Source organism: Colletes gigas, unplaced genomic scaffold, assembly GCF_013123115.1.
Source record: "Colletes gigas isolate AHSC1104 unplaced genomic scaffold, ASM1312311v1 Colletes_gigas_Sc00034, whole genome shotgun sequence".
Taxonomy (NCBI): Eukaryota; Metazoa; Arthropoda; class Insecta; order Hymenoptera; family Colletidae; genus Colletes; species Colletes gigas.
In genome coordinates this window covers 92,491-117,975 of record NW_025106663.1, presented here as the reverse complement: position 1 = coordinate 117,975, position 25,485 = coordinate 92,491, and the positions used below count along the sequence as shown (strand labels likewise).

The following is a 25,485-nucleotide window of genomic DNA, read 5'->3' as shown; positions in this document are numbered from 1 at the left end:
CAACTATCAACGAATCAGCTGTTATACAGATGTTTGTTTTCGAAAATTTTAATGGTCATATCAGTGATGCCAGAAAAGCACCGTCGGGTGCACATTCTCCCATGCTAGATACGCGTACGTGAGCTCGTGGAGTTTCGGAAAGACGACAAAGGCAAACTGAAAAAGCATGCCCTCTTTCTCGATTCTCCCACTTCCTCTTTCTCCCACACAACTGAAATCCGACCTCCAGTCAACGGCATACGATTTGGATTCTCGATTGCCCAGGCATTTTTACTTTCCGACCTATGTAGGCGCACATAAGCAAAGTACCCATAATGAAAAAAAAATTTTGTAAAATTTATTTTACGGAAATGCACGTTTTAAGACCTCCTGATTATATTTTAATTATTGAAAAAAAAGAAATTTTTTTTAATTCCCATGTATGAGCACACATATGTATATTATTAATACGATTCTTGAAAATAAATAAAGTAAAAGTTATCTCATTGAAATTTTTTCTAGAATTAGTACCTAGAAAAAAGTATTAGACAAGATTTGATTTTGATTTCGATTAAAAATCAAATTTATATTGTTTTAAATTCGCAGCCATTAGCTCGGTGTTACCCATAATGAAGAAGTTTTTCTTCAAAGGTAACACCGATTACCAGGTCTCACCACGAGGAGGTTGCTGCGAGTGGAGACCCAAAGTGAGACCGATGGAACAAAGTTCGATCAATCTTCCTTTTTACAGACTTAGAACTAACCCATGACGCAAAAAAAAAGATGCCAAGTAATTACTTTTCTAAAACAAAGGAGGAAGCTAAATTGTGGTAGACGCGACACGACGAAACGCGACACAATACTGCACAGTGCAGTAGGAACATGAGGTGCGACACGTACCGAATAGCGGGTCAAAAGGGGCAGCTCGTTACCTCTTAGCAAGTCCAATTGAAGGGGAGGAGAATCGACGCACCAGACACGGGTTCCCCATTTCTCCAACGCGTCCTGCTGGGAGCCCGTAGGACCCAACCCGGGACGTCTTACACAGGAGAGAGATCCTGAGTCGGGGCTACCGCAGACAGGAACAGGTCCCCTCTACGGCCGATGACTCATTCCCTAGAATTGTCTCACCAGAGGACGGCAACCGACCCTTCGAACCATCTAAACGGCCGATCACTTGCTTTTTACATTAAAGCAGCGGTGACCGGAGCTGGAAAGGGGGGAACGAGACTGGAAAAGAAGCTGTTAATTAATTAATTACTTGGCAATCTACGCATTAAATAAACTAATATACAATATAAACAGAAAATTAACGTCGTAGGTGGAATTAATGAGATTAAAATGGGAATTGAGAAACATAGGAAAGGAAAAAAAGAAATATTCGACGTTAATTTTACCATTCGCGCCGCGCCGCGCCGCGCCTTAAATTTAACGGTAATACGCATGAATCTTGCATCCGTCGTCCTCTATCTAAAAATTGATCTGAATAAAAACTAAAATAAAAATTAGTAGTTATAGACACAAATTAGAATTAATTATGTGAACAAATATAGGGACAAATATAAATATAGGGACAAATACAAATATACAACCAAGAACAGGATAATTAAAAAAATAACAACCCCACGATGAAAGACAATGAGGAACAAAATAATTTGAAAAATCACAACCCAACGAAGTAAAGAATGAAGAAGAAAATAATTCGAAAAATAACAACCCATCGATGTCGAAAATAAAGAACAGAATAATTGGAAAAATATCTACCCAACGATGTAATATATGTAGATAAAAGCTGAAAGAAAAAACGAATGAATTATTGGAGAGACGAACAGAAACAACGAAATATTACATCCCTATATATAAATAGAAAACACAATAATGGTATTAATTATATGAATATAAATATATGTATGTATATACCAATCGGCGACACCAGTCGGCGACACCAGTCGGCGACACCAGTCAGCATCGCAGAATCAGAGAATCTGAAACAGAAAGAAAAACGGGTAACAGTACCCCCGGCGGTTCCGGGAGTACTGAAAAGAGTCGGTCAGTTGTGCCCGCTTTTATGCAGTCAAGCCAAAGTATCAACGAGCCAATCAGCAGCCAGTCCGCTGGGGGCGACATTCCGATAGGGCGACACTTGCTTCACCTAAGTTGATAAGAGACCCCCCTGTGGCCCTCGCGCGGGAGTTATCTCCCAACCACCAAGCAAGACGGACCGTATCGAGATGAAGAATTTAATTGAAGATTTACATTCGATCAAAATCGAAGATGGCGGCCAAGAAGATGTTTCACGAGCAGCGGCCAAGGGACAAAACCGGTCTTTTTAAAGACCAAGAAAATCTCATTTGTGGGAACAACTTATGCAATGAACTGAACAACTTTTATATTTAACAAACTCAGAGACACTTTACATCTCTGTTTTATAACAACTTTTATATTTAACAATTCAGAGACACTTTACATCACTGTTTTGTAACAACTTTTATATTTAACAACTCAGAGACACTTTACATCTCTGTTTTGTAACAACTTTTATATTTAACAACTCAGAGACACTTTACATCTCTGTTTTGTAACAACTTTTATATTTAACAATTCAGAGACACTTTACATCTCTGTTTTGTAACAACTTTTATATTTAACAACTCAGAGACACTTTACATCTCTGTTATGGAACAAGTTATGCAATAAAACTGAACATGGTATATTTGCCTATACATATAGGAAGGAAATTCGTCGTTAGTATTGTCGCCCGTCAATGCACTTAATTATGCAAGATCAGTATACTATCTAATTTTATTTTTTATTATACCGGTTTGTAATATCGTAAAGATCAATGCAAAAACATTATGTACAGCTCTTGTATTTCTTTGATTTATCCAAGTAGTCAAAGTATAATATTTTACAAACTTTTGATTCAAATAAAATAACGAATGACACAAAATTTGAGTACCTGTTACATGCAACCTATGTATAAATGCATAATAACTATTATTGATATACGCATAACGAACTTAGTTTGTGATATTAAACATTAAGAAAAGTGTAAATTAATAAATAGGTTTCAAAATGGGTATTCCAGGTTTAACAACTTTCATAAACAATCGTTCAGATCGTTATTTGGAATATTTCGAGCCACGTGATACGTATTTAGTTATTTAGCTGTCAAATATATAATTCGTACAAGTGCAATTGTGTTTTTGGGGGTGATTACGATAAATACGCTCAACGAGTATCGGATTTTTTTTGACGTTTTGTTAAAGTGCAATGTAGTACCATTAGTTTTGATCGATGGCGGTTGCAAGGATAAGAAACTGCAAACAGTTATATCTAGAACTAGAGAAAAGGTTCGTACAGCATCATCTTATTCTCCGATCTGTCAACAGAAAATGAAATTTTTGTCCTTTACATATTTAGGAAGTTTTCAACGATGTTACGAGAAAGAAGAATGTTCGTCATGTGCAATGCTTATTCGAAGCTGATAATGCTATAGCTACTGTAGCAAGGGTATTGAATTGTCCTGTATTGAGTTATGATTCAGATTTGTATGTGTTTGGGACATTGTACATACCATTTGATACATTGGACAATTACACGGTGAAAAGTTCAACTGGAAATAGTTACACAAAATGTTGTAAAATTTATAAAGTTGAACACTTATTAAATTCTTATAGAGGTTTAAGTCAATCTACACTGCCATTAGCTGCAATATTACTAGGCAATGATTATGTAAAACGTGGTACATTTAGAAACTTCTTTCGGTCCAAGCAAGACGGACCGTATCGAGATGAAGAATTTAATTGAAGATTTCCATTCAATCAAAATCAAGGATGGCCAAAGGAGATGGTTCACGAGCAGCGGCCAAAGGACAAACCGGTCTTTTTAAAGACCAAGAAAATCTCATTTGTGGGAACCGCTAAACTGAACAACTTTTATATTTAACAACTTAGAGACTTTTTAGATCTCTGTTTTGGAACAACTTTTATATTTAACAACTCAGAGACACTTTACATCTCTGTTATGGAACAACTTATGCAATAAAACTGAACATGGTATATTTGCCTAAATAGGCGAAAAATATACAAATACAAATTGAATTTATTGAATTGATATTAAATAAACATTCTTTGCTATAAAATCAAAAAATTATTATTTGAAATAGTAGAACAATTAGAAAATAAATCGTTTGAAAATAATTTCGAAAGTCTTACTTGATAAACTATATTCAAACGATTTATTTCCAAAGTATTGTTTCATGTCAAACATGATCAGGGGGTCTTGAAACGTGTATTTACGTGTCAATTTTTCATTCAATATGGGCTTTGCTTATATATTTGTGTCTATATAACTTGAATTTAAATTCAAATGGTAATGAAAAATCAATGACGCATGTTTGTACATTATTTTTTAATCCTGGACTCGTTAATGGTACTTCTCTAAGATTAGATAGGGACAGTAATGGGGAAGAAAATTTAGTGTCAGTGCCTTCTAGTTTGTAACATTTAAGCATTTTATTACAGTCTCTCATCATGTATTTCATAAAACCTCTCCTTCTATTCGTTCCTGATTGCAGAAATGCATATATAACTCTAATAATTTTTAAACTTATTACATTGCTCAATGGATAGGAATAATCCTCTATTTGTACAGGACAAATGTATAAACGTCGAACCAACAAGTCCATAAAATATGCAGGATAATTGCCCATAAGATATTCATCTACAAACAAATTAGGTACATTAGCTAGTTTATTATTGGTAGCAGATTCTGACCCCTTTAAGCATGTCTAATATTTCAACTTCGTTTTCTTCCTCTTCTTCTTCTTCTTCGGATGATTCAAAGTCTCCATTTTTATCAGTTTCTTCCATGTACATTAGACTATTAACATCTCCATCAAATTTAAAAATTCTGTTTATGGAATGTGTTGTGGCACGAGCTGCATATTCCTGTAAAAACCCCAATGGAACAAGTATTTCTGTAGATGCATTTGTATAGCCATCTATATTGATTTCTATTATGCTTAATATTTTTTGTCTTACGGTTTTAGGTGATCTACATAGTAGATTGACTTAAACCTCTATAAGAATTTAATAAGTGTTCAACTTTATAAATTTTACAACATTTTGTGTAACTATTTCCAGTTGAACTTTTCACCGTGTAATTGTCCAATGTATCAAATGGTATGTACAATGTCCCAAACACATACAAATCTGAATCATAACTCAATACAGGACAATTCAATACCCTTGCTACAGTAGCTATAGCATTATCAGCTTCGAATAAGCATTGCACATGACGAACATTCTTCTTTCTCGTAACATCGTTGAAAACTTCCTAAATATGTAAAGGACAAAAATTTCATTTTCTGTTGACAGATCGGAGAATAAGATGATGCTGTACGAACCTTTTCTCTAGTTCTAGATATAACTGTTTGCAGTTTCTTATCCTTGCAACCGCCATCGATCAAAACTAATGGTACTACATTGCACTTTAACAAAACGTCAAAAAAAATCCGATACTCGTTGAGCGTATTTATCGTAATCACCCCCAAAAACACAATTGCACTTGTACGAATTATATATTTGACAGCTAAATAACTAAATACGTATCACGTGGCTCGAAATATTCCAAATAACGATCTGAACGATTGTTTATGAAAGTTGTTAAACCTGGAATACCCATTTTGAAACCTATTTATTAATTTACACTTTTCTTAATGTTTAATATCACAAACTAAGTTCGTTATGCGTATATCAATAATAGTTATTATGCATTTATACATAGGTTGCATGTAACAGGTACTCAAATTTTGTGTCATTCGTTATTTTATTTGAATCAAAAGTTTGTAAAATATTATACTTTGACTACTTGGATAAATCAAAGAAATACAAGAGCTGTACATAATGTTTTTGCATTGATCTTTACGATATTACAAACCGGTATAATAAAAAATAAAATTAGATAGTATACTGATCTTGCATAATTAAGTGCATTGACGGGCGACAATACTAACGACGAATTTCCTTCCTATATGTATAGGCAAATATACCATGTTCAGTTTTATTGCATAACTTGTTCCATAACAGAGATGTAAAGTGTCTCTGAGTTGTTAAATATAAAAGTTGTTACAAAACAGAGATGTAAAGTGTCTCTGAATTGTTAAATATAAAAGTTGTTACAAAACAGAGATGTAAAGTGTCTCTGAGTTGTTAAATATAAAAATTGTTACAAAACAGAGATGTAAAGTGTCTCTGAGTTGTTAAATATAAAAGTTGTTACAAAACAGTGATGTAAAGTGTCTCTGAATTGTTAAATATAAAAGTTGTTATAAAACAGAGATGTAAAGTGTCTCTGAGTTTGTTAAATATAAAAGTTGTTCAGTTCATTGCATAAGTTGTTCCCACAAATGAGATTTTCTTGGTCTTTAAAAAGACCGGTTTTGTCCCTTGGCCGCTGCTCGTGAAACATCTTCTTGGCCGCCATCTTCGATTTTGATCGAATGTAAATCTTCAATTAAATTCTTCATCTCGATACGGTCCGTCTTGCTTGGTGGTTGGGAGATAACTCCCGCGCGAGGGCCACAGGGGGGTCTCTTATCAACTTAGGTGAAGCAAGTGTCGCCCTATCGGAATGTCGCCCCCAGCGGACTGGCTGCTGATTGGCTCGTTGATACTTTGGCTTGACTGCATAAAAGCGGGCACAACTGACCGACTCTTTTCAGTACTCCCGGAACCGCCGGGGGTACTGTTACCCGTTTTTCTTTCTGTTTCAGATTCTCTGATTCTGCGATGCTGACTGGTGTCGCCGACTGGTGTCGCCGACTGGTGTCGCCGATTGGTATATACATACATATATTTATATTCATATAATTAATACCATTATTGTGTTTTCTATTTATATATAGGGATGTAATATTTCGTTGTTTCTGTTCGTCTCTCCAATAATTCATTCGTTTTTTCTTTCAGCTTTTATCTACATATATTACATCGTTGGGTAGATATTTTTCCAATTATTCTGTTCTTTATTTTCGACATCGATGGGTTGTTATTTTTCGAATTATTTTCTTCTTCATTCTTTACTTCGTTGGGTTGTGATTTTTCAAATTATTTTGTTCCTCATTGTCTTTCATCGTGGGGTTGTTATTTTTTTAATTATCCTGTTCTTGGTTGTATATTTGTATTTGTCCCTATATTTATATTTGTCCCTATATTTGTTCACATAATTAATTCTAATTTGTGTCTATAACTACTAATTTTTATTTTAGTTTTTATTCAGATCAATTTTTAGATAGAGGACGACGGATGCAAGATTCATGCGTATTACCGTTAAATTTAAGGCGCGGCGCGGCGCGGCGCGAATGGTAAAATTAACGTCGAATATTTCTTTTTTTCCTTTCCTATGTTTCTCAATTCCCATTTTAATCTCATTAATTCCACCTACGACGTTAATTTTCTGTTTATATTGTATATTAGTTTATTTAATGCGTAGATTGCCAAGTAATTAATTAATTAACAGCTTCTTTTCCAGTCTCGTTCCCCCCTTTCCAGCTCCGGTCACCGCTGCTTTAATGTAAAAAGCAAGTGATCGGCCGTTTAGATGGTTCGAAGGGTCGGTTGCCGTCCTCTGGTGAGACAATTCTAGGGAATGAGTCATCGGCCGTAGAGGGGACCTGTTCCTGTCTGCGGTAGCCCCGACTCAGGATCTCTCTCCTGTGTAAGACGTCCCGGGTTGGGTCCTACGGGCTCCCAGCAGGACGCGTTGGAGAAATGGGGAACCCGTGTCTGGTGCGTCGATTCTCCTCCCCTTCAATTGGACTTGCTAAGAGGTAACGAGCTGCCCCTTTTGACCCGCTATTCGGTACGTGTCGCACCTCATGTTCCTACTGCACTGTGCAGTATTGTGTCGCGTTTCGTCGTGTCGCGTCTACCACAATTTAGCTTCCTCCTTTGTTTTAGAAAAGTAATTACTTGGCATCTTTTTTTTTGCGTCATGGGTTAGTTCTAAGTCTGTAAAAAGGAAGATTGATCGAACTTTGTTCCATCGGTCTCACTTTGGGTCTCCACTCGCAGCAACCTCCTCGTGGTGAGACCTGGTAATCGGTGTTACCTTTGAAGAAAAACTTCTTCATTATGGGTAACACCGAGCTAATGGCTGCGAATTTAAAACAATATAAATTTGATTTTTAATCGAAATCAAAATCAAATCTTGTCTAATACTTTTTTCTAGGTACTAATTCTAGAAAAAATTTCAATGAGATAACTTTTACTTTATTTATTTTCAAGAATCGTATTAATAATATACATATGTGTGCTCATACATGGGAATTAAAAAAAATTTCTTTTTTTTCAATAATTAAAATATAATCAGGAGGTCTTAAAACGTGCATTTCCGTAAAATAAATTTTACAAAATTTTTTTTTCATTATGGGTACTTTGCTTATGTGCGCCTACATAGGTCGGAAAGTAAAAATGCCTGGGCAATCGAGAATCCAAATCGTATGCCGTTGACTGGTGGTCGGATTTCAGTTCTGTGGGAGAAAGAGGAAGTGGGAGAATCGAGAAAGAGGGCATTCGTCAGTTTGCCTTTGTCGTCTTTCCGAAACTCCACGAGCTCACGTACGCGTATCTGTGAGTGTGCACCCGACGGTGCTTTTCTGGCATCACTGGGTCATATACTCGGCGTTGGACAACTGAAGTAACCTGCATGTTAATATGCACGTAAATATCAGTTCTTTTACATTGAAACTAAGCTAAAGATAAAATCTCGAACCTGAGGAAGTTAAATCTTTTTATTAATAACGTGCAATAATTTATACATGTTTAACATAACCATTAAATGATCAACCTGGTTTTCATGTAAGGCATCGTGTCATCGTGTCAAGCATAATACACATTAACTTGAGACTATATGAACGTCAATTTAATTAATAAACAGTGTCTAAAACTTATTATTATTATAATAACTATGTAATTCACTGTATATCTGTATATCTATATATATATCAAGACGACATCTACCATAAAACGCCCAAGTTTGTCGAGAAATAATTCACGTTTTGCACACTAGATGGCGCCCCAATTATTTATGATCGAAAACTAATTTTAATTTATTTATTAATGCAACAATAGAGTACTCAGTAATTTAGATCACTTGTAAATGCTTCACAATTAACGCCAAAGGTCCAAATTTACCTAAAAATAGTCCTATTCCTGCCCGTTAATGACTTGCCTGTGTCTTAGGTCAGCGATGTCTTCTGACAGGAATAGGATTGTTTCTAGGCAAGTTTGGACCTTAGGCGTTAATTGTGGAGCATTTACAAGTGATCTAAATTACTGAGTACCCTATTGTTGCATTAATAAATAAATTGAAATTAGTTTTCGATCGTAAATAATTGGGACGCCATCTAGTGTGCAAAAAGTGAATTATTTCTCGACAAACTTGGGCGTTTTGTGGTAGATGTCGTCTTGACACATGTATATAGATATACAGTTAATTAGGTAGATTAATGCCCATTTAAATGTCCACGCCCAGGATAAAGAGCATACTAAACGGACAATTAAGTGGACAAAAATGCAGTCACTTATGTGGATACTACTGTAGTTATTATAATAATAATAATCTTTAGACACTGTATAATAAAAAAAGCAAATTCTATACAGGGTATGCCACTTTAACGTAGAGACTACAAAAGATTTCGAAAACAAATTAGAGGATTTAAATAAAATATATGTATTATTAAATTTCTCATTCACAGAATTATACAAAACATATAATAAAAGTTATTTAAAAAACATATAAACTACTAAATAAAACTATCACTGTGCTTTAAATAGCAATAAAAAGTAAAATAATAATAATACATAAGGTGTTCGTTTTATTTAAAAACGTAGAAGTATCTCAAAAACTATGCATGATATAGAAAAATGTTTCAAACAAATGTACGATATTGAGGATCCATTGTAATGATCGGTATATAATCTTGCATTGACTTTAGTCAGCCTTATGATAGTTATGTTTAATTTTCTAAATTGGACCATATATCTTTTATTAGATATTTTCGCAGCTGTTATCAAAACACGTTCACAAAGTTAATATTAATAATGTTAGAGGTAATCTAAAACTTATTCTTCATTTTTTTTGTTACCAGAAACCCAATCATCATATGTATTTTTTAACAAAATATATGCCTCTGAGTTTTTGTAATCCTCCACTGTCGTTTTCGTTTTCTTTTTCTTTTTCTTAGCTTTACTGGAATCTTTTTCAGGTATAGATTCTTTGTGATTTTCCGTTGTTTTTTTCTTTTTCCCAGCTTCACTGGAATGTTCATTAGGTATTGCTTTAATTATATCGAGAATCACATTTTTATTACACTTAACAAATTTTGCAGCTTCCATTAACAATGTTTCTTTCTTTTCTTCTTTTGGTTTTTTATACTTGTTACGTTGTATACGTAAGTAAGTGACACATGGTTTCTTTTCGAAAGATTTTGTAGAAGTCACAGTGCACCAATTAATTTGATCTATGAATTCGTTTCTGCCTGCTAGAGAAACGTATTCCAGAATTTGATCGCTATCTTTATTTGGCGGACAACGGTAATAAAATTCTTTATCGTTTCGTTCATTTTCCATATATTCTGTCACCACAAAGCTTAGAAGATCGTCTCCAGCATGGATTTTATGTATGTTAGATTCTTCAGTCATACAGCAAAGACCAACGTAAACTGCGTTAGCAGTAACAGACTGACCTACTACATTAGTAGTGGTATTAAATTCTACCTCGTTCCTGATTGTACGTCCTATACTTGAGTGGTACGTCAACGAATATATGTACAAAGGGAATTGCCGTAAGGTTTGTGAAGAACCAGCACGATCCAGTAACCACTCACGATATGAAGGTAGAATTTGATAATGACAAAGATTACAACGTTCAACTATCTCTGAACTAGAATATTTGTCGTTTATGGAACGAACAACAAGAGAGTGCAACTTGTAGTCTTTATAGATCATTTCTTCCAGACGAACAATGTTGTGCTCGCCACTTTCGTTTATATGTACATATTGGCAATCTTTTACCAAAAGTAAACCAGGTAAAAATTTATTTTTCTTATTGTTTTCCATAGGTATAATTTTACCGTTACTTAGATAAAATGGTTCTACAACGTAGTCTTTTTTAATAGATTTCAAGTGTTCTATTAAACGATACGAACGAAGCGTAATGTCATAATGATACTGAGCCATGTAAACAGTATCAAAACGCTCTTCAGTGAAATATTTCGATCGAAAAAGGCAGTATAGTAAATATCGCAAATTGAAATAAAAAGGAACATCGCTTTCAGACTTGTAGTCCTCAAACTTTTCACGAAAACGTGATAGTTTACGTGTAAAGTTGTTGTCAGATGACCGCATGTTTGGGCTTAATATGTCTATTCTGTCATCACTAAGTATATCTATAATGTATGAATTGTTTTTGTTGTAGAGTGCACAAGAGGGAACAGCACCAGGCTGCATTTTATCTCCAGAAAAAATTAATTTTATATTGTTTTTGAACGATACTATACACAGCAAAATTAACAGCAGCGGTGAGGCTATAGTGTATGTATCCAAAATAATCACTTTTACAAGATTAGCGACATGAACGTAGCTTTTGGCATATGTAATTAGCTGATAAAGTACTCCAACGATATTATCATTTTTTTGGAACATATTAGGCACAAAATGATATGACAAACGAAAGTTACGCATACTATAAGATACATAAGTATACGCATCAAATTTTTTTAACAAAATTTTGCTAGCCTGATTTCGTGTGAAAGTAATAAACTGTACTGGTGCTATTATGTTCCGATTGTAATTATAATATGACGCTGCCAAAATAGACAACATAAAAGTTTTACCAGTTCCGCTTGGAGCATCAATTAAGATAATCTGCTTTTTCTCGAGCAATTCCTGTAGTTCATTATATGCAACCTGTTGCTCATAATTCAGTTTCAGAACTATAGTGTTGCATATCAGCAGCATCAAACAAAAACGATACAAAGAAATGTTATTGTGTCTTATAATATTAAATCGTTTAAGGAAGAAATTTCTTTACCTTCATTCTTATTATTATTCATGATGTCTTCTTTCTCCAAAAATTATGTCTTCGCATAGAACTCGTTGGATATTTATCTACATTTATATTCTTGATGTAAAGAATTAAAAGTCTATAATTGTAATAAAGGATAATTATCAAACAATAATCTTTTACAAAGACATTTACCTATACTACTTATCATTAAATTTATAATGATAAGATAAGAAATATATCCTCAAGATACAATATTATTTTGATTTTTTTAAAGGGGGAGTTATAATATTTAATATTTATGATTTTTTTTTTAAACTACTGTTAATAGTCCATTTATTTTTATTTATGTTTTCACTTTTGTACACTTGTGTTGGTACGACCTCTAGAGTATGCACACAGTTTCATTTGTTGCTTAGTGTTATTATCTTTGATTTTGACTAATCAATATTCAATATTAATTTCATATTAAATATCCGAATAAATGTAAAATACTTTATTTCGCTTCAATATTCAATACATTTTAATTTATATAATGAATAACATAGGCCACAAAGAATTTTCTCCAACAATTACGTATGAACCTGATTCATTATGTGTAAATACTTACGGTTATATTAGCTTGGTTTCAATTGTAGAACAATGATTGCTAATAAAATTACTTCAAATAAGTGCAGCAATGATAATAAAATTCATATACAGCACAGATGTAATTTATAATGAAAATAATATTTCACTAAAGTCGATACTACGTTTACGAATTCTTATAAAGAACTGGTTAACTTCGTAACCACGCCACGATACTAAAAAGAAGATAATGCGTATCGAAACCGGGGAAGTCTACGTGATCAAACTTGGATTTTACCGTACGATTGGCGCAAATAATTCACATCCACAGACAAATGTATAGAGGGAGCTAAATACGGTCTGTTCTGATTTCTGATTGGTACAATGAGATTGTCACGCGAATTCTACCAATGAAAACACGGAACATTCTGCTTTGTATTTAGTTACAATAATGCCCGCTTCAGCGCCTGTGGTCGAAACCAAATCCGGACAATTGTAGCGGGAAATGATTTCCAAGAAATCCGTTACGAGGAACAAGAACGAATGAATGTGAACAAGAAAGATATTCATCCGCGTGCAGATGCGAACTTGTTAAGTACGACCGTTAAATGTTTTACAATTAATCTGTTTCTCTTTTTATCAGCTAAACGGAATATTATAAGCGAAAGAAATCAGTATGTAGAACGTTTCGGCTTTTATTAAGCGACACATACGAGAGACAAAGAGAAAACGACTGATAAACTTTTAGTACAAAGAGAAATACGATACTAGGTATTAGAGATAATGACTGAACGTGAGCAAACGTAATTTGATAATTATAGGAGGAGCGATAACCTGAATGCAAATGTACGGAACCGCTGGCAGACAAAGGCCAAAGGCCAAAGGTTAAAAGAATGCATGGAAAGTTTGGAAGAGGCAGGCGATCCACCATTGCACTACTAAAGAACCAGGACTTTGTTCTGAAAGATTCGGCCATGGAGTAAAGAAGGCTACTTATCTTTTGGTGAGAGAACTGTAACTGGCCCCAGAATCTTTGGCAGAAACGGTCTTCGGTATATTCCTAAAAAGTAAAATAATAATATTAAAACAAAAAAACAAAGTTGATCTTTACATTTTTTCAATAATTTTATTTAAAAAGTAAGTTCTCTTTGAACTACGCATTCATTGTATAAATAAGTTTTTAATACGTATTGAAATTTTTTTTTAAATAGTCACATTGATAATTTTATAAGAATAACCCTATACAGTCGTGGATACATAACTCATAATCTAGCAATTATGAGTTATGATATGATGTATCATTGAATTTTCGGAAACAGAGATGACGTAATTAAAATAACACGTCATACTTAAGTATCTACAGATATGGCGTAGGGCGGTGCCATGTGTCACCAGTTCGATCGATAATTATTTCTACGATAACAAGTGCTGAAGTCGATCACCAATCTTTCGTGTGAACGAACTTCATCTGTTTTTTAATTATGCATTGTCGTTTGAAGATTATCTTTATTGTATTCGTAAGGGGAAATGTTAACTAAAGAGAGTAACGATGTTATATGTTATATAGAACATTAAATTTGACAGGCGCGAGCATCGAACTGTGGTGGGACAATAAAGAAGTCGGTTAAGAAGTCGCGCAGTCATCTGTGATTATTCATCGTTAGATAAACGGTTACTTACGAGTTCATGTTTTATTTGTATTCGATTTCAGTAATTTTTTTATTGAGATAAAAAGAAGAAACAGTTACCGTGGGAACAAGATAAAACGAACAACGGTCAAAATGGGTGATAAAACAGGTGAATGTGAAAATTCAACTAGATTTCCTTAAAAGTAAAATTCAATTAATTGTGTTACATGAATATTTTATGCCAACAGCTGATTGCTGTCCAAACATGTGTCAAATTCAAATTATTTTTGAAACAGTATTTTTAATTATCGAGAGAAAACAATGAACAATGTAGTTCTACATTTTTTCAACATAATTGCAAAGTGTTAGTTGGTTCTACTTATATTTTACTTTTGTTTTCATTTGTCAGAGCACATTGTCATGACACCCAAATGTAAGACTGCAAACTCCACCACACTCATAATAGAAAGACAGGCTCTTGAGTCATCAGCAGAAAATGAGAATGAAAACAATGTTCATATTGCTGGAGGAGACCACAAAGGGATAGTTATTAACAAACAAGCTATTAATGGTATATATATTTACAAACACATGCACTTATTTTAAATGATTCTAATATTAAAATATTGTTAATATAAACAAAAAGTAATGTTATATTTTGTATATAGTTACAAATGGTGAACTTCATCCAGCACATCTTTGCTTACAATTTAGAGTATTTTTGGTGAGTGGTCAAACTGGGAAACATACCCAAGAATCCAGAACTCTCCAATTTTGGTTCATAGATACACTTTTAGAGACTGAACATCCAAGTGTAGCACAAGAATTCTTTAGAGAATTAGTTAGTCCACAAGAATTTCCACGAGGTAAGTCACTAAAAAGAATATTCATTGATATAATTGTAAAAAAATGAGATCCCTTTGTTTATTAATAATAATTAATATAAACTTAAGATTATATTTCATAATTTTACTTGTCCTTAATAGTCACTTTAATGTAATAATTGTTTTAGTAGACATATAATATTTTTACAGATTATGTTGGATTTATAAAGAAACTAATGAAGCTAATGTTGCACAAGTATCCTAGTATTAAAAAGATAGAAGTGGAATTAAAACAGTTGGAGGAACCAATTACTCTGCCAGCAAGACCATGTAAGTGAAATATTCTTCTTTTTGTAATCTTAATCAAATAAATGTTGTCTTTTAAGAAATCTAGTAGATACTTAATATTCGACAATTAAGTACATATTAAAAAAGTAATATATAAATCATTTATTCTGTGTTCAATTTTTAATTCTGATATTGGAAAATTATACTTGAATATAGAATTCTTATATACATCCAGTTAGTTTGTAATTTCCATAATTTATCTCTTATTTTAATGAATCTGCTGTCAAGTAGGGAGTAACATCAAGATTTATTTGATTAGACCTATTGAACTAAATGGTTCTTTATTGAAAGATATTGAAGCAATGCATCTTTGGTGCATATTACAACCAAAACTAAAGGAAAATGCACACATAAGATTTGTACAGACCATTCTATTTATTTACACTTTCATGTAAATACGTATTCTTCTAAATGGTTGTATGAAATAAACCTTTTGTTTTCATCTCTCTTATTCACAGCTAATACTGGTCATATACTGTTCACACTTACTCCATGTAAGAGAATTAATTGGAAATCAGGTTGGAGAGAATGAAAAGTTGCTTATTTTATTGCATTTTTATTATCTTTATGTGATTTTTTAAATGTGAAATCTATTACATAAAGATAATAATTATTTAATATTTGCCGGTCAAAAATTTGACTAGAAAATTTACTTTCCTGTATAACTATTATGTGTATAGATTTATTGTGCTTTCATTTTATTTTAAGAGAAAGATTTGAAAATAAATTGAGTAATATGTAAAGTATAGTACATTAGAAAAGAATGTAATAATAAATAGTTATTATGTTGACCGGTAGATAGATATACAGGATGTTCGGCCACCTCTGGGAAAAATTTTAATGGGAAATTCTAAAGGCCGAAATAAGACGAAAATCAAGAATACTAATTTGTCGATTGAAGTTTCATTAAAAAGTCATTAAAAAATTAGATTAAAAAATTTCAAATCATTCTGAAAAAATTATTTTCGGTTGCAGGGGTCAATTACAATCATTTTTGGTGAATAGATATACCCCCAAAATCCTACGCGGTTTCGAGAAAAAAATTCGTGTTGGTGGACAAATTTTATTAGTAATTTTTATTAACTTTTTAACGAAACCTCAATCAACAAATTAGTATTCTTGATTTTCGTCTTATTTTGGCCTCTAGAATCTCCCATTAAAATTTTTCCCAGGGGTGGCCGAACACCCTGTATTTTCAACTGCTTCACACAATAAAGTGGTAACCATAACTACATTGATTTAACACGATCTGTTCCTTAGTTTTTGCATTACATAATAATACAAAATAATAAATTTGTATTATTTTCTAACGTTCATTTCAGCAAACAACTAAAATAGAAATTTGTAGTAATTTAATCTACAAGTGATATTGTACTAGTAATGCAAGTGCATGACTATTAACAAGTTGATAAAGACATTTTTTATTTTATAAAATTCAAGGCTTTAGTGTAGATTTAAATTAAATCATTTAGACGACAAAAAATAAAGGGGCCTAATGTGCCTTTAAATTAGTGCTATATTTCTACTGTTTTACTATTTAAAACAACAATAACATCCATATAAAGCACCATTCACCTTATACTTGTGATTACTTACTGCCATATATGTATAATGTGTAGACTTCATTTTTATGTTAGTAATTTCACAAAAGGAATTAATAGTAAGAACTATGTCCTACTGAACTACAAATAGCTTTTCACTGTTCTTAATATGGTAGATGCATATTTGGCATTCCCAAATCGTAGTTATTTATTCATCAATATACCGTTTTTATTACAAGACTAATTGCACAAAATTCACTTAATGCTGATCAGTTATACACTTTACACATTTATGTAGTACGATAATGCGATATTTTAATGTTTCATTATTCTGTTTAACAGTATCTACAGATGAAACAGTCATGGGTCAGGTGATTGAACTAACACTGGAAAAAGTGTTAGAATTAATTGAATCTGCTTATCCAAATCCAGTAACAGTCATTGATTTATCAAAGTAAAATTTCTATTATACGTTTCTTAATTTATTTTTCACCAAAGGAACCAATATTTGAACGTTATGTTAATTTTAATTGCAGAGAATATGGATGGGATCCTTCTGCTATAGAAACAAAATTAAAAGAATTACAAGAGAAGGGTGTCGTCAAAGCAATGGAACATGGAGCTTTCACAAGAGTTGTACATCAAGATACACAGATTCAAGTAAATTTCATTTAAATATTATGTCTTTCTTACTGTAATAAACCATTTCAATATTTAATGCTGGTAATATATTTTATTATCTGTTCGTAGGTCGTAAAACAAATGCCAACAATGGCAAGTGCAAAACAACCTACTATAGCAATTATTACGGCACAATATTGTGAGAAGCTTGCAGTTGATTCAATGATAGAAAACAGGGAAACCTTTGTTCGTTATACTACTGTTGGTAAGATACATCTTCTTCAACATCGCATAATTACCTACTTTTTCTATCACCCCTGTATGTATATTAATCTGTATTGATTATATACAGTTATACAAAAGGGACAGTAAATATATAGTATATGTATATGCAGGGTGTTTCTAAATAAATGCTGCATGAAATAACTTCGGAACAGAAGGAGATACAAAAGAAAGTGAGAGGGTTTCCCTTCTTACTAATAATAGTTTCATGTGGCATTTATGTTAAGTATATAATTTAATGTAATTATAAAATAATTGCACATATAAACAATGGTTGAACAGCTATATTAATTTTAATATCGTACGAATCGATGGTAAAAGTATAGAATGTGTTACAAATATACGTATATTTCACTACGCGTGAAACTTTAGGTACGGCAAACTCATCAGATGCAACAAATGGAGTACCGCGAGTGATATGCCGTTTTGGTAAAGTAGTTTGTAATATAGCTTCTATTCCATTTTAATGTCACGTTAATGTTATAGCTTGCCAATTGCTTGTATCCAAGAAATGTCGCAGAGCCATTGTGCTACATAAAGCATATATTAAGAGACATTTTTCTTAGAATATTGTTTTTTATATGACAGAAATCATATTTTGATATTTTGTAATGAATATCATACATCAAATTCAAAATATCACCTCATGTGTCATGTCCTCATGTTTAAATATTCACTTTTTCAGGAATAAATTAAATTAATATTTATTGCGCATAAATATTGAAGGGGCTTGGTTTAAAATCATTCACAAATTGTTTTCGTTTTCATGGGTTCTTTGTTTGTTTTGTTTCTGTGAGAGACGTGCTATATCATTTTGTCCTTTTTTTTTTATTTATGACTGATATTAATCTTTTGTAATTATTGTTTATTTTATTAAAAATATTTACCAAAATTCAGTTAGTTATGATATATATATATTTGTATTATTGTTATCCGTTATTAGTACTTTATTTAATTCACTTTTCATTTGAAATGTTGCAACAATGTTACATAAACTTACGTATTTTTACACAAAGTAGCATAATAAGTTTTGTTATTTATTAATTGCAACTAAATTATGCTCGCAACTTGTCACTTTTTAAGAAACTTCAATTATTTAATGTTCTAATAAGTTTTTAATTGATTAATTTAATTATGTATCTGATAACAGATACTGGGCATAATTGCATCTGTATGGAATGATTTCTTTTTGACCAATTTATTCACATATAACACAGGTTCGATATCAGTCTGTCTATAGCAGCACAGTGCACATGTATCATACACACATTTCAAAATGTCTAATATAAATCCACAAAATACGTATGATGGAAGGTGCAATTATTTTTTGTTATAGGAGAATCAAACGTTTATACGTTAGGCAACATTGGTGCACATAGAATTGTATGCACAAAATTGCCAACTGTAGGTCATACGAGAGAAGCAATGACTGCAGCAGGAAATACAACTACTAGATTATTAGGTAATACTCAAAATTTGTTGAATTATTAAATTAATTTATAATAAATATTCCATCTAAATATTTAATATATTATTTAGGTACATTTCAAAAAGTAGATTTCGTTTTTCTAATTGGAATTGGAGGAGGAGTACCTCATTACACAGATTATAACAAACACGTACGACTTGGTGATGTAGTTATTTCATATCCTATTCCTCTTAACAAGAAATACATTTATGTATATTGTGAAAGCGTAAAGGCGAACAAAAGCGGTGATTACCATTTTGAAACCAAAGAATATTGTCCATCAAATTTATGTCTTCAAGAAATTGCTGCCAATCTTAAAGAACAGGTAAATTAGTTTCACTTTATAAAATTGAATAGAAAAATGGAATGATAATTTGCAAATTTTGTGATCTAGTCGGAAAATGAGACTAATCCTCCATGGCAAGCGTATTTGAAAGAAGGTTTAGATATTCTAAGTAACCAAACGGAACACGATTTTAAAGCACCTCCGCCAGAGTCTGATAAGTTGTACATGGCTATTGGGGAAAGAGATGTTATTGAAGTGGCACATCCTATCGCACCTTTAGATGCTACGAACAAAAGGCAATCATTCCTTAATATGGCTAAAAGATTTTTATAAATTAAGAACTAATCACTATTGCGTTGATTTTACAGAATGGATGGCTGTCCTCGAATTCACTTGGCACCAGTTGCATCTGGTAGACATATCGCGCGCGATGATCAACTTAGGCAGAAATTTGCGGCTCGTTTTGGAGCCCTCGCCTTTGACGCGGAAATGGACGCTGTCGTTGAAAGTATTTTGGGCAATTGCCGTGAAAGTTTTGCAGTTATCCGAGGTATTTCTGATTATAAAGATGGTTCTCGTATTAAGGAATGGCAACCCTATGCATCATTAGCTGCTGCTAGCGTAATGAAATCTATCATTTGCGCAATGGATCCGCCAACTAACGTGTAATACGATTTCCGACGGAATGTATAGGGTAACACAAGTAGCATTAATGGTTTTACATTTTCCATTCTACACAGCATTTATTTGTATAAAATGGACCAACTATTTTTCATTAGTTGAAAGCTATCGTTGTTTATATTGGCGCACTTAAGGAAAATAAGAGCGCACAAGCTTCATCAAAATTACTCAACAAACAGTGTTATTTAATTTCTTTTGTTTTATTTTTATATTTTACATCGCATTTAATGCGAAACAAATCAGTCACTTAATTTATGATCGAGGAGAAAGTAAGATCGTAATCAAAAGATACGACAGTTAGAAAGTAACATGCACGAAGTGCATTTTAATTGATTAAGAAGATATAGTAGGTAATACGAATAATTTTGGTAGTATGTAGTAGGAAACAATGAATTAAACACAATCACGCTTCCGAATAATTTACATTTATATTGCTCAGCAGTTATGTATCTGATTGTGATAAAGATATGTACTGATTTCTATTTTTCTTTTTCAAATTTATCAATTTTTCAACACGACTATTTGGATGGATACTTTATACAACTTGCATTTTTAAATATAACTTGTCGGAGTTAACAGTTTTTAACATCAATTAATAGTTACTAACATTAACATCGATTTACTATACTAATGAATTTTTTAACATGTTTTCATATCACTTTGATATGATTTTACAGATTGTATAGATCTATTCCTATACATTTTGCACTTTTAATACTGTTTTATTATTTTATAATGTATAAGAAAAATCGGTTCAGCGATCCTAAGACTGGTGCCATTTTTCTTCTATGCCGCACATACATAGATTTCATAAAATTCTCTTACGTGGAAAAATAGCTATGTAAAGTAAGAAATTATAATGTTTGCAATAGTTATGTAGTTTAAATATTATTATGATAACGAGTCTCTCAAATATCAAATCTTGTCGGACGGGATCCGAAGTAAAGTAGATAGGAGGAAACAGTGAAAGCTTTAAACGAAGCCTCGATGTAGTCAGCAAGGCAATTTAAATATAGAATATATGATACCTGAGATTGAAGGCAGAAAGTACATTTGGCAGTATTTGTCTAAACACGATCAAATTGTCGTTACAATATTATTCTACAAAATATTACATGTTTCCCAGAGTATATCGTCGTTTTAAAAAGGTCTATCCACTTTATTCACGAAGCATGCAGCAAATGCATCTATATCTTTCGAATTCGGTGGAAAAAAGGAAATATGTATACACAATTATACGCTATCGTCCAAAAGTTTTACGTATTTGTTAATACATTTCTTGCTTTAAACAAAAATCTCTTGATACATCTTCAGTATAAAATACACTTAGTTCGCGCAAGTGTAATGTATTTCAATAATATTTTAATATGCATATTTCAAGTTCAACATTTCTAAAGAGTTCAAATAATTTAGAACACTGTATCATGTTTCATATCTGATCTTTGTGTTTTATTTCTGCCACACCTAAATTTTATTATTTCCATCTTGCTAAAAAGGTGATTAAATTTTTGGACGGTAGTATATGTACCAAATATATTTGAAAATGTACAATTAATTAAGTGCCAATGTGTTCAATAAATTTGGTTGGTGTAAAGGAGATGAGAATTTTTCTAAAAGATACATAAGTAAGAGATATTTTTTAAGTCAATTAATAATATATATCATTACACGATAATTTTAATTAATTATCTTTTTCGTATTTTGAATATCTCATTCTTTATCTTCTGGAATAAGGTTCCCATTACCTGCACAAGAAACAAATGTTGAATTGAACTGTATTCTTAAAATTCAGATGTAAATTGTCATGTCTTTGAAAATTCTTTTATAAAGTTTCAATAGTATTTTTAAACTTTGTTGATAACATTAAATGTAACTTCCTCTCTTTTCAACGTTTTTATAAATTCTAAAGCACAGGGTAGCATATGAATACTTTATACTTAAGAAATATTTAAATATCGGACTCGAGCATAAATCTAAACAATTAGAGAGGTAGTACATACATATAGATATATACATTAGGGTAGACCTTAGCTATATTTGGTGAGAATTTCATTATGAGATTTTTACGCGATATCCACTAGAATTATGTCATTGATGGAAAAATTAATATGTGCAAAATTTGAAGTCGACTGGACAAATGGAAAATGTACCAAAATGTATTGCAACAACAGTTTTTGAATCGTCCGATCGATTTCAAATTTTAAACAGTTTATTTTCTCATTTAGTGGCATAATTTTAAGGGTGGGGGAGGGTCCCAAAAAATTTAATGATCGAAAAATAAGGTCCACCCTAATATACATGTATTGTTAATAGCGTTCAAAACCTTGCAATTTTAGAAGTATCATACGAGTTTCAAACATGTCACTGACTACGTTCTCAGCGACATTTAATCGACAATTTAAAATCCTATTTATTTATTTATTTATTTATTTATTCGATGCAAAATATAATTAAGGCTCTTGAGCTGTACAACATGAGAAATAGATTTTCCTTTTTTGTCGAGGATATTGTTTGTTTTGTATTACTTTAGAAGAACATTGTTGAAATATTTAAAATACAAAACAAAATGAAAGATGAATAATAATTTGTACAGATAGAAGAACCTCAGATCAATTTAATTGATAAAAAAATCACTTGTTGCGTAGAAGCACATTTTTGAAATTCTATAATGAATAGAGAGTAATTATTACATACACATATTATATTATAAATATACACAAATGCGTAAACATAGATACACCACCTATGTAAAGTATTTAATATGTAATATATAAATCGTGAATTCTATTATGACGTGGAACTTTAAATTCGATTTACCTGACGACAGATTCCTACTTAAGGCCTAAATATTAATTGCGTACCGAATGTATGAACTTTGTTATGTTAAGCGAAGCTTTCGAGCTTCGAGCTTCCAACTATATATTTACATAGACTTGCGTTAGTTACATATAGTCGCGCGCTTTCAATGCTAGTCGCACTATTGTGTTTTCCGTCTGTTTATATGTAGGGTTTAATGTTAAGTAACAAATACTATATGTACGTCCACTTAGTTTTTATTTAAAAGAAATTTATTAGCTACCGTAATCGACACGTAATTGTAATGGATTTCGATTTTTAGCAGTTTAAGGTTGTCTCAGTGTTCATATTTCGGAAATATATTACTGACCATTTTACACCGTTTACAAACTAAAAATCAATGAAATCTAATTTACGAACTGACAAATGTACTTGAACGCTATTATACGTAGTTGCGTATCGAAGAGAGCTTAAAGCTTCAGAAATCAGAATCCACGCTTCAAGCTTATAAACGAGTAGTCTTCCTGTCAATAAAAGTATTCGTTGTTAACATTTTGAAATAAGACTTTGGCAATTGATCTTAGACATCGTCTATTTAATATGAACGAGTGTTCGATGTGGTTAATAATATGGGTGCTGCCAAAACATTTTCTTAATTTTATTTCGATATTTTACATTGTTTTGCGTCATTAGAATTGTAGCAAATGTATTTATATGTGAAAATATACACGGTGTCGTGTAATTTATACACAGTTGAAACGGGGATGATCTCTTATGTAAAACGATTTAGGAAAGTCTTCCCTATCTTCTCAATCAAACTAAATCATTCGTTTTTAAACATTCATGTTCGGATGTTAAATTATACATTTCTTATAAGTGCATACCAAAAGTATGACCACATGTGTTCGATATTATCGATTCAATTTGATCCGTGAATTTCAATGTTCAGTCAATCGTTTTGTTTTCCACATACGTAGTCTATCGAAGCAGAAAGCCTTAAAAATTCTTTAAATTTAACATGAAGGATAAGAAGAATATAGCCAAGGCTAAAAATCATTTAAAAAAGATACTTGACATTAAATTGTTCAACCAATGGGAGAACATAGAGCCTGATATTCGAAGAATAATTTCTCAGAAAACTTTTTTAGAAATTCAAATCGGAAAAAATGTAAATTATAATGATTTATGTAACTCATGGATTTATCCAACAAATCTTGTCTACAATGGATCGCAGTATGTTGTGCCACAAACTCCAGGTATATATATTGGCAATATTTGACAGAATACCTTCTCTATTTGGTACATAACAAAATTTAAGAATGTTAACAAATTGTAAAGCTGTATAAAACACTTATTTACAGAAAATAAATTCACGAGGGAATGTAACAAGAAACGCAACGATATTCTTTTAAAAAAGTTGTGGGAATTTTTTAAGTTCGTCAGGTATGATGTATAAATATTTAAAAAGTACATTATTACAATTAATGGATGTAATTATAAACATATTAATTATATTTTAGGCTTCGTTCGTTCAGTGCAAAAGGCGTTTCCGCAATTTTAGGAATCGTATACTTGACGCATTTATTTTTCCTTTTGAACCCATGGTGGACAGCTAAAGAAATTTATGAGTTTTTTCATCAAAGTATATTGCTGTACGTCGTATTGGTTCGTATTTTTTATACCTTCTCAATATTATAACAAGTATTAAAGCTTTTTTAAAAAACAGTGATTGACTAAGGAACAAAATTATCAGGCGTGGGTTGTCCCATCTTTTTAAAATACCCTCTATATCTTCTAATTATGACATTATTATCTGTGAGAAATCATTGTTCAATGATTTTTTTTATGATTAAAATAATAAGAAAGAATTATCTCCAAACTTAATCAATGCAACGATTTATATATATCAAAATTGTTAATTGTCATAATTATTTGATACGCGCGATTATTTTTAATTGTTAAATATCGTTATTTCGTTTTCCTTGGTCGAATAAAAGAATACAGGAAAATTAAGTATTTATTCTTAGAAGAGTATTAATATTGAACCATTAAGATTTTACTAAGAAATGTGAATATATAATTTTAGGATTCTCCAAAGAAACTAGAAGTATTTACTGTGACTGAAAGTAGTCTTCTACTCGAAGCATTTCACGAAATATGCATGCAGAATCTTATATTATTACGCATTTTATGCCATACAAATTACCATTTAATTATAAATCTACAGGATCAGGCAAATTTAGCTCGGAAAAATTGATGAAAGTATTTCCCAAAATAAATAAACCTATTCTACGTACATTTATTCTGTAAGACCAAACAGTAACATTAATAAGTACAATAAGAAAAATCTGTAACGTAGAATAATGCGATAAAGAAGTCTAATATAGTAGAATAA

General features: G+C 31.9%; 2 protein-coding genes and 1 long non-coding RNA gene across 3 annotated transcripts; 1 reads left to right on the top strand and 2 right to left on the bottom strand.

The window, feature by feature from the left end:
- Positions 1 to 4,539: 4,539 nt before the first annotated feature.
- Positions 4,540 to 5,639, bottom strand: LOC122402247. Its single transcript, XR_006259503.1, has 3 exons — positions 5,390 to 5,639; positions 5,025 to 5,319; positions 4,540 to 4,931 (listed from the first exon to the last, which is right to left on the bottom strand). It is a non-coding gene; the product is annotated as an uncharacterized LOC122402247 (long non-coding RNA).
- Positions 5,640 to 9,855: 4,216 nt separating this feature from the next.
- On the bottom strand, positions 9,856 to 12,836 carry LOC122402222. Its single transcript, XM_043404834.1, has 3 exons — positions 12,659 to 12,836; positions 12,076 to 12,187; positions 9,856 to 11,977 (listed from the first exon to the last, which is right to left on the bottom strand). The coding sequence occupies exons 2-3, from the start codon at positions 12,095 to 12,097 to the stop codon at positions 10,107 to 10,109; spliced, it is 1,893 nt and encodes a 630-aa protein (XP_043260769.1). The 5' UTR covers positions 12,098 to 12,187; positions 12,659 to 12,836; the 3' UTR covers positions 9,856 to 10,106.
- A 1,145-nt stretch (positions 12,837 to 13,981) lies between these two features.
- Positions 13,982 to 25,067, top strand: LOC122402215. The gene is made up of 14 exons (XM_043404821.1): positions 13,982 to 14,412; positions 14,653 to 14,814; positions 14,912 to 15,109; positions 15,278 to 15,397; positions 15,874 to 15,933; positions 17,299 to 17,410; positions 17,493 to 17,616; positions 17,707 to 17,842; positions 18,232 to 18,288; positions 19,196 to 19,321; positions 19,399 to 19,652; positions 19,722 to 19,909; positions 19,982 to 24,533; positions 24,611 to 25,067. Exons 1-13 carry the CDS (start codon positions 14,397 to 14,399, stop codon positions 20,280 to 20,282), a joined length of 1,854 nt encoding a protein of 617 aa, XP_043260756.1. The 5' UTR covers positions 13,982 to 14,396; the 3' UTR covers positions 20,283 to 24,533; positions 24,611 to 25,067.
- The last annotated feature ends 418 nt before the right edge of the window (positions 25,068 to 25,485 follow it).